The sequence below is a fragment of the Octodon degus genome, unplaced genomic scaffold (assembly GCF_000260255.1).
Source record: "Octodon degus isolate 3935 unplaced genomic scaffold, OctDeg1.0 scaffold00001, whole genome shotgun sequence".
NCBI classification, from domain to species: domain Eukaryota; kingdom Metazoa; phylum Chordata; class Mammalia; order Rodentia; family Octodontidae; genus Octodon; species Octodon degus.
In genome coordinates, this window is record NW_004524577.1 from 1,182,287 (window position 1) to 1,196,514 (window position 14,228).

General features: G+C 50.1%; 1 protein-coding gene across 3 annotated transcripts in view; it reads left to right on the forward strand.

Moving 5' to 3' along the window:
• The window catches only part of LOC101578815 (transmembrane protein 180), a 51,564-nt gene extending 43,243 nt beyond the window's left edge, over positions 1-8,321 (forward strand). For all 3 annotated transcript variants that reach the window (XM_004623118.3, XM_023713796.1, XM_023713845.1), the window contains one exon: positions 8,046-8,321. In XM_004623118.3, coding sequence (XP_004623175.3) covers positions 8,046-8,178 — 133 coding nt within the window. In that variant the 3' untranslated portion in view covers positions 8,179-8,321. The remainder of the gene's footprint in view (positions 1-8,045) is intronic.
• The last annotated feature ends 5,907 nt before the right edge of the window (positions 8,322-14,228 follow it).

Here is a 14,228-nt window from a genome sequence, read left to right on the forward strand (position 1 = left end):
TGCTGGGATTACAGGTATGTAGTGATCCTCCTGTCTCAGCCTCCCCATTGCTGGGATTACAGGCATGTAATGATCCTCCCGTCTCAGCCTCCCTAGTGCTGGGATTATAGGCATGCCCCACCATGCCTGGCTTTGGGGCTGGCACAGTGTGCCCAGTGTTCCGGGGCTTGCAGGGCCTATGGTACTGCAGATTGAACTCTGATCTTTGTGCTTGCCCTACAGCGACTTAGATGCCAAGCTATCTCCCTAGGCCAAGGCCTTTGCCTTTTAAGAAATGAAAATAAGCTAGATGTGATAGCATACACTTATAATCCTGACACTGAAGTAGAAGGGTCCAAAGTTCGAGGCCAGCCTGGGCTACATGAAAGTTGAAAGCTGGCCTGAACTACATAGCAAGTGCCCGTCTGTCCCCATAAGCAAAAACAAAATGACAACAAAATGTTGTTCTTGGTGCTTAGCTGTATGTGGCTAATCACTAAAATAAATTAAAATAAATTCTAAAGCTTTTTTCCCCGTTGGACACAGGACCTTGCCTTGTGAAAAGCAAGACTCACAAGCGATACGTGCTGCTGGAGCCACAGCGCCAGGGCCGAGCTGGGCTCGCCAGTGTTGAGAGTTCGGGTGGCCTGGGGAGACGCGAGTTGGTCTTCCGCATGCCACCGCCACTGGCAGGCTTTGTGCTTCCTCGCAGTGGCAGCTCTGTCAGGTTGGTGACTCTGCGCTCACTCCGAAGTGCTTATTAAACGCTTCATTCCTGTTTTCACGTGTTCTCGACCTGTGAGTCCTCTGGAAATCACAGCCTTGCAAGGGAAAGAATGCCCTCTCCAAAGAGCCCGAAGGCTGCCGGAGACTCAGCAGAAGGGCCGGACGGCCGGCCGGCAGCCCGAGCATTCCACCTCAGGAGACACACTCGGTGAGCCCGCTGCCCCGACCTCAGCATGTGGCCTAACTTGGAAGATAGCACTGAACATCCGCAAACTTCCACAGCCACGCGGAGCTGTGGCGTACAGGCCTGGACATTGGTTGGTGCCACTAGAATGAGCATTTCAGTTTGTGACAAATTCTTCAAGGTAAATCGAGCTGCTGATTCTAGTGGCCACAGGCCCTGGCTGTGATCTAAGCTATCGAGAAGCTCTGGCGCGAAAGAGGACCTGTGCGGCTCCACCAGCTGGCTGATGTCATGTCAGCAATGGAGCTTGGAAGGGAAGTTCCATCCGGGAGGCCGCAGGCGCCCGGAAGTGTGGTATTACTGATTTCTTCCCCAGCTATGTTCTGTAAGTAGGAGCCATTACAAAGGGACAGCCGAGGACAAGGCTACATCCCAAGCAGGAGCTCCCCAACTTCAGGGCTTTTTTTTTTACTAGAGATTTTATATTGTTTTATTCCCACTTGGTCTTTACAGATGGAAACAGTAATCTCCTCCACGCTCTGGCAATGGAAGGGAGGTGTACTGTGATCCCTCACTATTTCACGGTTCGGCTGTTTCGTGGGGTTTCAGAAACAATCCGAATTATTTCTCATGGACTTGTTGCTGCAGCGTGGGGTCTCGCGGTACCGTACACTATACGTATGCTGTTAAAGTTACGTAAGTCTATGAGTTTAGAAAATGGTTAAGAATGTGAGAAGTGTTTTCAAAAGTGTGGGGAAGGTTTATAAGAGTGTGGGAGGGGATTGTAAAGCCTTATATGAATAAATATGACATTGCCACTTCACTGACTGTCACTTGCTGCGGCCATGGCTGGCAGGTAGCTCTGAGATAAGTGAGGGGCCCTGTACAGCGAGTTTGTGTGGTTACATTTCGCGGGGTGTGGCAGTGCACACTTGTAACCCCAGCCGCAGGAGGCTGAGGCAGGAGGATTGCTGTGAGGAGGGGTTGGCCTGGGCTACACAGGGAGTTCAAGGCCAGGCTAAACTACACAGGGAGACCCTGTATCGAAAACAAACAAACAAACAGTGTAAACCAAAACCCCCAAATGCGTGCAGCCAGACCCAGTGTGATCGCGTTCAGCACCAAGCGTACACGTATACGTGCATATCTGAGAGTATCTTCACTTATTTCAATGGAAGGCTCTTTTATTTTTTTCAATTTTCACTGCTGGGATTACAGTTTTGTGCCACCATGCCCACACCACATCTTAGAAACTGAATTTTCTAAGTGTTATTTTTTTTAATTGGTGTTTTACTTCTGATAAGTTTTTAGATACAAATTTCAGCTCCAGCTCCAAATTCACTAGCTGCATCACTTCAGACAATTTAATCAAACCAAGCCTCCCTGTCTCCTTCTTCAGTTTTGGTGTGAAAGTTACTACCGGTGACAGAAAAGTGTCTAGCAGGCACGATGCCCTGAGCTGTGTCTCCTCAGAACTTCTGTATTCAAGTCCTGACTCACAGCACGACGGCACTTGGAGACGGGGCCTTGAGAGGTGATTGGGTTGAGCCGGGTGATGCGGGCAGCGCCTGCAGGACAGGATAAGTGCCCTTATCCAAGGACCCGGGAGGCCAGCAGTGCCGTCACTGGGTGCCGTGCATGCTTAGCGTGGTGGGGTCCTGAGTTTGATCCCTAGCACTAAACAACTCCTCACTCCAAGCAAACACTGGAAAAAGAAAAAAGAGAGGGACACTGGAGAGCCTGTTCTTCCTCTCATTCTCTATCATGCAAGGATAAGATTTCTAGGGCAGCCAAAGAGCTCAGTGGATTAAAGCTCCCGCAAGCAGGCGCAAGGGTTGGGGATTCAATCCCTGGGCCTGCTGTGCCAGCCCCCCCCCAACCCCCCGGGGTGTGCTGAGACAGGGATTGAGACTAGGCGTGGTGGCTCAAACCTGTAATCCCAGCTCTTGGGAGGCTGTAAACAGGCGGATCACTCCGAGTCTGATCTAGTAGTGAGACCCTGAACACCCTGTAGACCCTTCCCTAAAAATACAAAAAATAAAATATATAAACAAAAATAAAAAAATAAGGATAAAATTTCTTCTCTGCAAGCCAGAGAAAGGGCCCTCAGCGGAATTTGCCCATATTGGCGCCGTGGACCTCCAGCCCCCGGCTGGTCTCTGGTGCCCGGCTGTGGGAGTCCACGCCAGCAGAGGCACGGGTCGGGCAGACAGCCACCTGCGAGGGTCTTGCACATTGTTCTTAAGAAGGGCTCATCAGGCTGACTTTAGAAAGGAGAAAGTTCTGCTGTGTCTTTGAGGTAGCAACTATTTAAGTTTCACTGACATCAGGCCAAATAAAGTACCGTTTAAGCCTTACTTGAGGTCATGGTTTGGGGTTTGTTTTACAAGGGGAGTGATACAATGCAGGACACATATTTTATAATTACCCGAAGAATCACATACAAAGAGCGCAGGAAGTCTGTCCACGCACTAAAATCAAAGACTCCAGGGAGGCCTGGACCCTAACACCCCGCGTGAGTCCCGCTGCAGCCCTAGAGCCCCAACAGGGCCTCCCGCAAGTCCAGCCGAGGCCCGGAGCCCACGACAGTGTCTCACGCAGGCCCGCTTCACGGCTCTGTGCTGGGAAGGCCCCAGGGTCGGGTGGAAGCGAGGAAGTCTGTGCCAGCGGGATGGAGGGCCCGTGCCAGCAGCTGAGGGGTCTGCCCTGGGGCCAGGAAGCAGCGCTCACGGTAAGCCCCAGAGCGGCCCCAAAGTACCACAGCCGTCCTCAGCCACAGCGAGGTCCCGAGCTCCTCCAGAGGTGAGGACAGCTGGGTTCCCGTCAGGAGGGGCTTCCCCAGGAGGCTGAGCAGCGCCCCATCTTCCCCTCTGGAGCCAGGAAGCGATGCTCAAAGTCCTCAGAATGAAGCACAGCTGTCCTCAGCAACAGCGAGGTCCCGAGCTCCTCCGACGGTGAGCACAGCCAAGCTCACCAGGCAGGCCGGCATGACCAGGTCCTGCAGCAGAGCAGCCCAGGAGAGCCAGCAGCTTCTGCAGACAGCTTTCCTAACAGCCTCCGGACAGCCTCTCCTGTTCCGCCTCTTATGCTGCTGGCAACAGTCCTCAGGCAGGCCTCCGGCCCCAGCGCTTCGCTGGTTCAGCTCAGCTGGGGGTTACAAGGCGACCACCAGTTGCAAATCCACTACAGTTGAGTTTCTGAGGCCTTTGCAATCTGGACCACCTCTTCCCTCCCCAGGGTTTCTCACTGAATGAAACTGACTTGGGTGAACCCTGTGGACAGGGTTGTCTATAAAAGCTGTTTCCCTGGTGCTCTCAGAAAGCAACCTCACTGGCTTAAGATTTGGAGCAGCTGCTCCGCTGATGGGGAAGAGAATGGAAGGCTTCTCTTGAGCGTGCGATGAGGGAGGTCCTGACTGCGCTATGACTGAGGGAAGAGTACAATAACTTACATTACGGCCCTCTTTATCTCCTAGAGCTTTTACAAATGGTTTAACGGGCATCAACCAAGAAAATGAGCTAAACAGCACGGGATAGTAACATTCTAGGGAATATTACCCGCAAGTAGGTATCTTTCTTTTAAAAATAGAGTGTGAAAGAAAACTGGGGACAAAAATGTTTCTGTAAATGTAAGTGCAATTGTTAGTGTTACAAGGTGACGTGAGTATATTTATTTGCGGTAGTTTTGTCCCCACTGGGATGTAAGCTTGTTGAGGGTAAAGAGCCGTTGTTGGTTTATCTACTCTGCATCCTGGCACCGGTACAGTTAAATGGGCAATAAATAGTCGTGAATGAATACAAATGTAAGCGGGGCTTCAGAATTACTTTTCTATTAGTGATTCATTAAAAACGTTGCTAAGGTTAGAAATAAGAGGCAAAGACAGTCTGGAAGCCGGACAGCCCAACGCATCGGTGCGCTTTTCACATCCCAGGGGAGTACATGTGAAGGCATGTGAGGGAGAAACAGAAGCTCCTTGAGCTCATAGGTGCGTCTCCAGCGTAGAGGAACCTCTCCAGCCAGTGCTTGGGAGGCCGAGGCAAGGGCTCACTGTGCACTGGAGGCTGGCCTGGGTGTACGTCGTGAGCCCTGCCTCACGATGATGATGATGATGATGATGAAAGAAGAAAACATTTGAGGAGAAAGAAATCTTAAGGAAAGATCAACAAAACCAAGGCATTCTTCGAAGAGCATGAAGGTATTCAGTGAAGAAGTGGGGAAGTCGTAGGTACCCTCAGGAGTAGGTGGGAAGTCATCAAAATGGTTGCAGTGCCAGCCGCAGCCACGCGAGGCTGGCCACGCTGGGCCTCACCCCACGACCCGACAGTGACCAAGCTGCCGTATTCCTGGGAGTGCCCGTTCCCTGGCTGCCCAGCCTGGCTTTCTGTGGGTGTATCTTCAGCATGCTCATCACAGATGCCCCCTGACCCCTGCTCCCCATGGAAGGAGGAGAAAAAGACAGTTCCACCTCAGCGTGGCAAACCTCTCCCCTGGCCACAGAGTCCACTTTCTTGCTATTTCAGAAACTAGAATCTGTTCAAACCACATCGTGTGAGTGGGCGATGGCCTCCCGCTGCTGGGCCAGCAGGTGGAGGGCACAGAGCTGCTCACCCAGCGGACGCGCACCTCGGCATGAAGCGCAGGCTTCAGGGAACCTACTGCAGCAATTGTATGTCTCGCGGCCCGCGGCACGGACTGTGTTCTCCTCTCTAAAAGCCTTGGGCCACCTCCGCTCTTTACTGTTCGAGACGTGGATGACTTATGCTGCTTCAAAGCAGAGCTTGGTCACCTTTGGCGCTTTCCAGCATGGTCAGGTCTGCTGTCCCTTCCAGTGTGTGTCCCGTGGCTCTGAACAGTGGACTGTCCAGTTGGCTCATGACTGGAAGCACCCGGACTCAAGTTGAGAAGCACAGTCGTGGCCGCGTCCTTGTGTCCTAGCAGTCCGTACTTAGCAGTTTCACCCACCGTGTGTTCACTGGCTGTGGCTGATTAGATGTCACTGAGCCCTCCCATGGAGAGGTCAGAGGTGGCCGGACTGCAATAACGTGGGTCAGCGTGACGCCGCAAGGCTGTGTTGTGCAGGCCACTTTTGCTGTAAGTGACAGAAATTGATTGCAGCTATGCCAGTCAGCAAAAAAAGCGTACTAACTCTTGTATCCAAAATGTCAGGCAAAATTGAATGTCAGATCACGTCAGGAATCCGTTCGTCAGCCCTCCCCTCTGTGTTCGGTTCAGTCTTTTGCAATCTGGCAGCACACTGCCCTGGCTTACAAGGATCAGACAGCCCAAGACTGTGAGGACTTCCATTCTTTTGCTTTTCTTCTTTTTTTTTTTGGTACCAGGAATTGAACTCAGGACCTCGCAGTTGCCAGGTGCTGTGCCCCTGAGCTATCTCCTGGGCCCTAAGACTGTGAGGAGACACATACTTCGTTCTAGTAGCACAGCAGAAGGGCCCGGTGCGCACTGACAGGCACGATGTGAGTCAAGTGCCCGCCACTGAGGAGCCTGAAGAGTGGAATCCGCTGGCCACGTAGGGAAGGTGTCTAATCCTGGGGGAAGTGAGGCCCCACCATGTCCCAAGGACTGAGGCAGCCTTACTGTAGACCGGGGGAGGGGCTTTCTGTAAAGGAAGACAAAGCACCATCTGTCCCTATGGGTGACGCTTGCCACAGAGAACTCAGCCGAGCTTCTGAAAGGTGACCACATTTGGCGAGCACGTCAGGGCTGCTGCCTTTCCCGGAGGCCGCAGTCAGTGCCAGCATCCTGGGTCTGGCCTGTGACCCTGGCCTCGGGTTACCTCAGAGCCCATGTGCAGCACGGAAGAGTCGGGGTGGGAGAGAGATCAGCTCTTGGCCTCGTGGGACTCAGGGTGAAGGCGGGTGGGAGGGACTGCTGTGCCTCACCGGGACAGCCCAGTCCTGGGTACTGGGGCCATTCGTAGCCAAGGCTGTGAGAGGCGGAGGGAGTGCTGGCTGGAGGTTTTGCTCGTGACTGTAGCCACGTGGCCCTCAGAGCGCAGCTCGAATGTCCCTTCCTCTGGGAAGCCTTCCTGGGCTCTCCTCGCCAGGAGTAGGTCGGACTCGGGCAGTGAATCTGCATTTAGTGTCCTGAGCACTTCCACCCTGCTCTTGCTCATAGTCATCAAATCAAAATTACTCGTGATCCTTTAAGGTCCACTTCTTCTAGGTGAGACCTTTGCCTGCATGAAGGTGAGCCCCATGGTGGTAGGAAACCCACTAGCTTTGCCTGCCACTGAATAGCCACGACTTACACGTGGTACTTAAATAACACGCACACAGTCTCCGTATTTTTTGCATAAATGAATGATACTTTGGTTCTGGTACTAGGGTTTTTTTTTTTTTTTTTTTGGTACCAGAGACTGAACTCAGGACCTTGCACTTGCCAGGCAGGTGCTTATGCCCCTGAGCTGTCTCCCTGGCCCAAGGTTTTAACATGAAATGAAAACCACCTCATTTCCCTGTATTATATATTTTGGCTTTTTCACTTCTTTCTTCCACTGGCTGGATGAGTGAGGGGCTACTGAGGTAGCTCAGCTAGCCCAAGGCTGTGCAGCGGCACACTTGCTACGGGCCCCCGCACTGCGAGACATTCTCAGCAGGAAGCCAGGGCGTGCTGCTTCTGAGTATAGTGATTAACCCTGGATTCCTCTGCGTGAGTGGAAGTAAGTTTAGTCCTGGAAATAAATATCCAAATCCTCACACCTTGTTCAAAATCTGTCCTATGTGTCATCCAGGACAGCCGCTGTGCCTCTGGTCACCAGGCCTTTGTGCTCGTAGGGTTACACATCAACTTCTGCTAATATAAGTAACTGGAAGGAAGGAATTATTCAAATATTTGAAGGAGTTAAAATAAATTCATAAAATGCCTTACGTCTTGTTTTTTACATGGTCACGCTATGCAGTCCAGGCTGGCCTTGAACTCACCAGGTAGCCTAAGCTGACCTTGAGCTCACGGCAATCCTCCTGCCTCAGCTTCCTGAGTCCTGGGATTCCAGGGGTGTGCAGCACCATGCACGGAGACTTTGTAAATGGGTTCATAGACAACAAAATTTTGCTGAAAACATTTCTTAAATAGTGTTGAATTAATAAGCCACTGGGGAAAAAATCTAACCACGTTTTCTACATTTTTTTCTTCCCAGTGCAGTGTTAGATCTTCAAGACTTTGTGTTCTGTTTGGTTTGCCTGGTCCCGCTGGGCATCGTGGCAGTTCAGATTCTGGTTTGGAACGCTTTCTCAGTCCACAACAAGAAGGACCAGATGGAGGCTCTTTAGAGGCAGAACCAGGTACCAGAGGATTCCAACCCAACCGCAGGGGTTTGTCAGCTCGTAGTTTACGCTGCACCGAAGGCGAGACACATCTTTATAACTTCTAATTTGTCTAGAAAGCAAAGCAAATAAAGCAACAGTCCACCACGTTTTAGGGCTTTTTCTCTATTCTCTGCGAGTGAGGCTTCTCTGTGGGCCGTTTCAAGAGGTCGTGTGGCTCCTTCGGGCTTGCTCTGTCAAGTGCCGCGGACTTCCTGCGCCGCGCCTGGCTGCTGGGCCCTTTTATGCTTTACAGCTGCATACTGCTTCTCTGACTGGTTTTATTAGTGAGGCGGCCCCCCTTTCTTTCCTTTCTACTGCATCCCTGGCATCTGCAGACCCCCCAAGAGTGGAGAAGTCACCTCCCTCCCATCTCACTCAGGCGGCTGGGCCCCAGACCCCTCCACCCAGTGGTGTCGTGGTTTGGGGTATCTGCAAGGGGAGCAACATAGTGCAGGACACATATTTTATAAGAGTACTTAAAAACAGTCACCTAAAGAATCACACACAAAACTGCAGAAACCTGTCCACACACTAAAGACCGAGGACTCCAGCTGGGGGCCTGGATCCTAATAGCCTGCATGAGTCCAGCTGAAGGCCTAGAGCTCATACCAGGGCCTCCCACAAGTCCAACCAGAGGCCTGGAGCCCACGACAGAGTCTCACGTGGGCCACTTTACAGATCTGTGTCGGAAGGGCCCAAAGGTCAGCGGTCAGTGGCGGACGCTAGAAAGTCTGTGCCAGCGGGATGGAGGATCTGTGCCAGTAGGCTGAGGGGTCTGCGCGGGAGCCAGGAAGCGACCCTCAAGGTAAGGAGGACTAGTGCTCCCCGGAGAGAACCACAGCCATCCTCAGCGACACTGAGGTCCCGAGCTCCTCCAGCAATGAGGACAGCTGAGCTCCCATCAGGAAAGGCAACGTGACGAGCTTCTCCAGGAGGCCGAGCTGCGCACCATCCTCCCCTCCAGAGCCAGGAAGCGATGCTCAAGGTGAGGGCCAGGGCTCCCCAAAGCGAGCCACAGCCATGCTCAGAGACCAGGTCCTGCTGATGAGAACAGCCGCGTGCATCAGGACAAGCTCCTCAGGAGCACAGCCCCGGAGAGCCAGCAGCTCCCGGCAGCCCCACAGCCTAGGTTCTCCAAACAGCCTCCCTAGAGCTTCAGCCGCTTCTCTAGTCCTGCCTCTTGCACTCCTGCTGACATCCTCAGCTGGGCCCTCGACACCCAGGGCCTTGCTAGCTCAGTTCTAGGGGTGTAACAAGTTGACCACCAGTTGGCGATCTGCCACAAGTGGCCTTCTTCACCTGACTCAGACTGTGTCATTTAGTCAGCATGTCAGCACAACAGTTACTGGGGAGATAGCTCAGTGGCACAGGGCGGCCTGGCAAGCGCGAGGGCCCGAGTTTGATTCCCAGTACCACAATAATGATCAGCTCCGCCTGAGACGTGTACACAGCGGTGTGCCGGAGATACTTGACAACGGGCTTCGTGAAAAAAGGTTGCATATTTATACGTATTATAAGGTTTCCTAATATGGTACAAAGGATGTATGAAACATATCTACAAACAGCATACAATGTATTGGGGCAGTGCAGCCCAGGGGCAAAGCCTAGGCCTCGCACACAGGAGGACCTACGTTCAATGCCCAGGACCAAAGTAAGTAATTCCAATGTTTTGGTGGGCGGTTGGTGGGCTTGACCCCCTCGCACCTGCAGATGCTCTGTATTTCTGTCTCACCTGCCGGAGTTGCCCAGAATGGCCCTGAGTTCTAGATCCTCCCACTGCAGCCTCCCGGAGCTGGCATTCCAGGTTCATGCCCCTGTGCCTGGTAATCTGTCACACTGTGCTCTATTGTATGTTTTTAATCTTTACAAATTCTACTATGTTTTCATAATTCACAAGAGAGTCATAATACCAAGATGATGGTGGCAGGGCGTGGTGGTATGCACCTACAATCCCAGCACACGGGGCTGGGGCACAAGGCTGCTGCAGGTTGAGGCCAGTATGGATTACGTAGCTAGTCCCTGCCACAAAACAAAATCAAGCAAACTAACTTTAAAAAATACTACGGGTAAATGCTTGGTTACTATTCCTTTCAGCAAAAATGTCATTTTGTTTTGAAGCAGGGTCTTGTGCAGTTCAGGCTGGCCTTGAACTCACTACGTAGCCCAGGCTGGCCCTGAACTCCTGGTGTTCTCCTGCCTCAGCCTCGTGAGTGCCGGGCTGCAGCGCTACACCACCACACCTGGCCCTTCTAAAGGGTTTTGCGCACATCACCAGCCAAAGTGTATAGTTCCAGCTTCAGTGTTGTTTTATATTTTTGTTTGTGTTCCTTTTTTTTTCTTTAATGTATTTGGCATAGGGTCTTACTATGCAGCTTGGCTTCCTAGTGATCCTCCTGCCTCAGCCTCCCCAGCACTGGATTACAGGTGTGAGCCGCCATGCCCAGCCTCAGTGGCCGGCTCAGCACACCCGGGGCAGGGCTGGCTGTGGGGCCAAGGCTGAAGCCCTGTCCCTGCGCTTGCCTACACAGGTGCTTAGTCTGCTGAGCTATCTCACGGCCCTGTTTGTATTCCTGAGACAAAAGTGAGAGGCCGAAGGTCCATTCCAGAGCTCCCCTTGGTCTCCAGTGGTGCGAACAAGACTGCTGCAACGAGTGACAGGTTGAGTACGGTGAAGAATACGTCCCTAAGCTTTTTGCATTTTGCTCAGTGTAGTGGCTATAGATGGGACAGTTTGGCATTTTCCTTATTACTTCTATTTGATTCGTTTTGCTTTGTTTTGTTTCTGGGCTCAGAGCCTGCGCACGCTAGGGCTGTGCCCTCGCCCCTGCTTTACTCTCTAAATCTGGACCAAGGGGTGGGAAACTGCAGTCTGTAGGTCAGATCTAACTTGTGGCAGTTTTCGTTCAGGCTGAGAACCAACAACCAGAGGTTATATGAGAGGTCACATAGCTCACAAGGCCTAACGTGTCATCTGGCTTTTTATAAAAATCTGATAGTTCTTAATGCAGATAACTGACAAAACACAACAGCAACTTATATGGATTTCCATGTGTGAAGACTGTTACTACCATGGCCAGCTGCAGGCTACCAAGGTGACAGCCCTGAAGCGAGATTCGGGAAGAATGAACAGCAGTGTACTTTTATATTTCATGTAAATCAAGCATCAGTAATTCACAGGAGCATAAATAATAGTGAAATAATCAGGAAATAATGAGTTTTGATGTTCACTTTTGCTTACAGTTTACTTTTTGTGGATATATATCAATCTTCAATAATGGCAGACTAAAAGCAAGCTTGCGAAGTCGCCGAGGAGGTAACAGATGGCCGCACTGGCCCAGATAAGCAGGCCCTGGGCACCACTGAGGTGCGCTGCAAGGCTGCCACTGGTGTGCAGGTGAATACGTTCACCAAGAAGGGAGAAGGGAGGTGGAGCGGACTTGACTGATAGTCCGGTTTCTCTGATCCAAGCCAGGTTTCATAGTAAGAGCTTTTTAAAAATTCCCAAAATTATTTTCAGTTTGCTTTCCCTGAAATTGCGGAGTTGTCCTGTCAGGGCCTGGAGCTGCGGGACGCTAAGGTTAGACTGTCTTAGCTTCCAGGGTGAGCCACTAGTCATAAATTCTCACTCCGGCCTAAAGGGGGAGCTAAAGATTGTGAAGCCTGGGTTTGGGTACAGCAGATGGTAGATTTATCCAGTCATAGCAATACATAAATAGGAATGGTATAAACACTAACCAGAAGCCAGAAATTGCAAAGTGGGTAAAATGTGATGCAATTACATGCTGATACAGAAATGCACTTTAAAGATACAAACATGGTAAAAATAAAAGAATCAAAGAAATGTAACATACAAACACGAATTGAGCCGGTGAGATAGCTCAGCCGTCTGAAGTGCCTGCTTCCAAAGCTTAGGCAAGTGCTCAGGCTCAGAGAGGGTCCTGGGAGGGTTGCGGCTGGCCCTAGTCTCAGACCTTCCCAAGGGAAGTGCTACAGAGTGACAAGACGCACTCAGCTCCTAGCCCCACTGAGGAGCCTCCCTCCACCCTAGGGCAGGTGCTCAGGGACTACGGTTCAATCCCCAGCACCACGCGCTGCCCCGCCCCTCCCCGGAGTGGGCGGAGCCGGCCACGCGCGCGCGCGCGCGCACACACACCACGAATTGGGGAAAGTTTGGAGTGGCTGTATTAATATCCCACAAGGCAGACTTGGAAAAAGAAATGCTGCCAGGGAAAATGAGGGAGGCTGCATATTAATAAATGAGTTTATTAATCAAGAAGATAAAATAATCCCAAAGCTGTATGCACATCATGGCAGGGCTCCGAGATGCATACAGCAAACACTGACAGAAGACAATGCGGAGAGAGAAAGTGGAAAAGCAGCCCGGTTCATGAGTATAGGTGAGGCTTCGGGACTTTATTCATACCTTTATTTCTACCAGGAATTGAACTCAGAACCTTGCACTTGCCAGCTGTCGGGATCCAGGGATGCCTTTGCAACAGCAGTAACTCGCTACACAAGGTTGCCCAGTGCCGGCATTAACCAGTTGGGATGCTTATCCCAGGACGGAGGTAGCTGGTTTGCTTTAGGCGCTGAGGCCTAGTCCCACTTACACACATTTGACCAATTTTCCAGCTTCTGTGGCTCCCAACAGCCAGGCAAGTGCGGTGCTGCTGAGCTATATCCCCGGCCCCACTGATATTTATGCTGCCCCCTGTCTAACCGTAGCAAGATGTACAATCTTCTAAAGTACACAGGAAGCATTAATCAAGACAGATGGCTTCTGGGCACTAAAACAAATGGCAGCAAATGTAAGAGAGCAGAAACGCTGGGAAGTATGTTGTAGAATGGAAATAGAATCTGCTTAGAAACCAGTAACATACTTAGAAAATCCTCAAATATTTAGCAGCTGAAAGCCACATCTTCAAATAACTCATAGGCTAAAGAAGTAAAAAAGGAAATTAGAGAATATTTTGAACAAAAATGAAAATATAAAATTTATAGGATGTAACCAAAACAAGGCCTAGTGGGAAATGTATAACATCAAAAGCTTCTGTTAGAAAAGAAGGCCTCAAACCAATGATCTATGATTCTACTGAGAAACTGGAAGCTGGGTGGAGTGTGCCTGCCTATAATCCTAGTACTCGAGGCTGAGATGGGGACTCGCCATGTGTGTTCGAGGCCAGCCTGGGCTACATAGTAAGCTTAAGGCCAGCCTAAATTATGAGGCAAGACCCTGTCTCTAACAAACAATCTGGATAAAAGAGAAACTCAAATCCAAACTAAGCAGTAGGAGAGAATGATAAAGATGAAAAACCAATAAAATTGAAAAAGAAAATCATTTATGCTAAAAGCAAGTTCTTTGACAATACCATTAAGACCAGTCAACTTCTTGCCTGACCATAGAGTCTTTTTTTTTTCTTTCTTTCACTTTTGTACTCTTTATTTTGAAACATTTTGGTAGGTTTCAATTGATTTCCAAACAAAAAGTTGTTTAAAAGCTATTTGTAAATGTGTGCAAAAATAATGTCCTTAAATCAAATGACAGATTCCCTTCTATCACACAGGATTTATAGACATTTGCTTAACATGCTGATTTTCTCAGCACCTTAGAAACAAGCTTGCCTTGCATGACTGAGACTGATGACATCGTGAGGCAAAACTTCCAAAATTTCTCCACCCATCTCACCCCAAATATGGGCCATACATGTCTCTCGTTTCATCCAAGTATTAGTGATTTCTGACAATATAAGAGCTATATTATTTTTGTATAATTATGTCACTCATACACAACTGTAATTCATTAATAATACAAACACCCTGATATTCTCAGTTATACAATGTAAGTGGGGAATATGACAGGTAATCCCTTTAAACACATCCCTATTTTTCTTTTTTCCCCATAATTTTATTGATAAACAAATAGCAATGAGACAGTTTCAAATCAAATTGGTACGACAGTTTCAATAATTAACATATTGCATACATTCTTCCTAGTGGTTAATTGCTGTACAAGA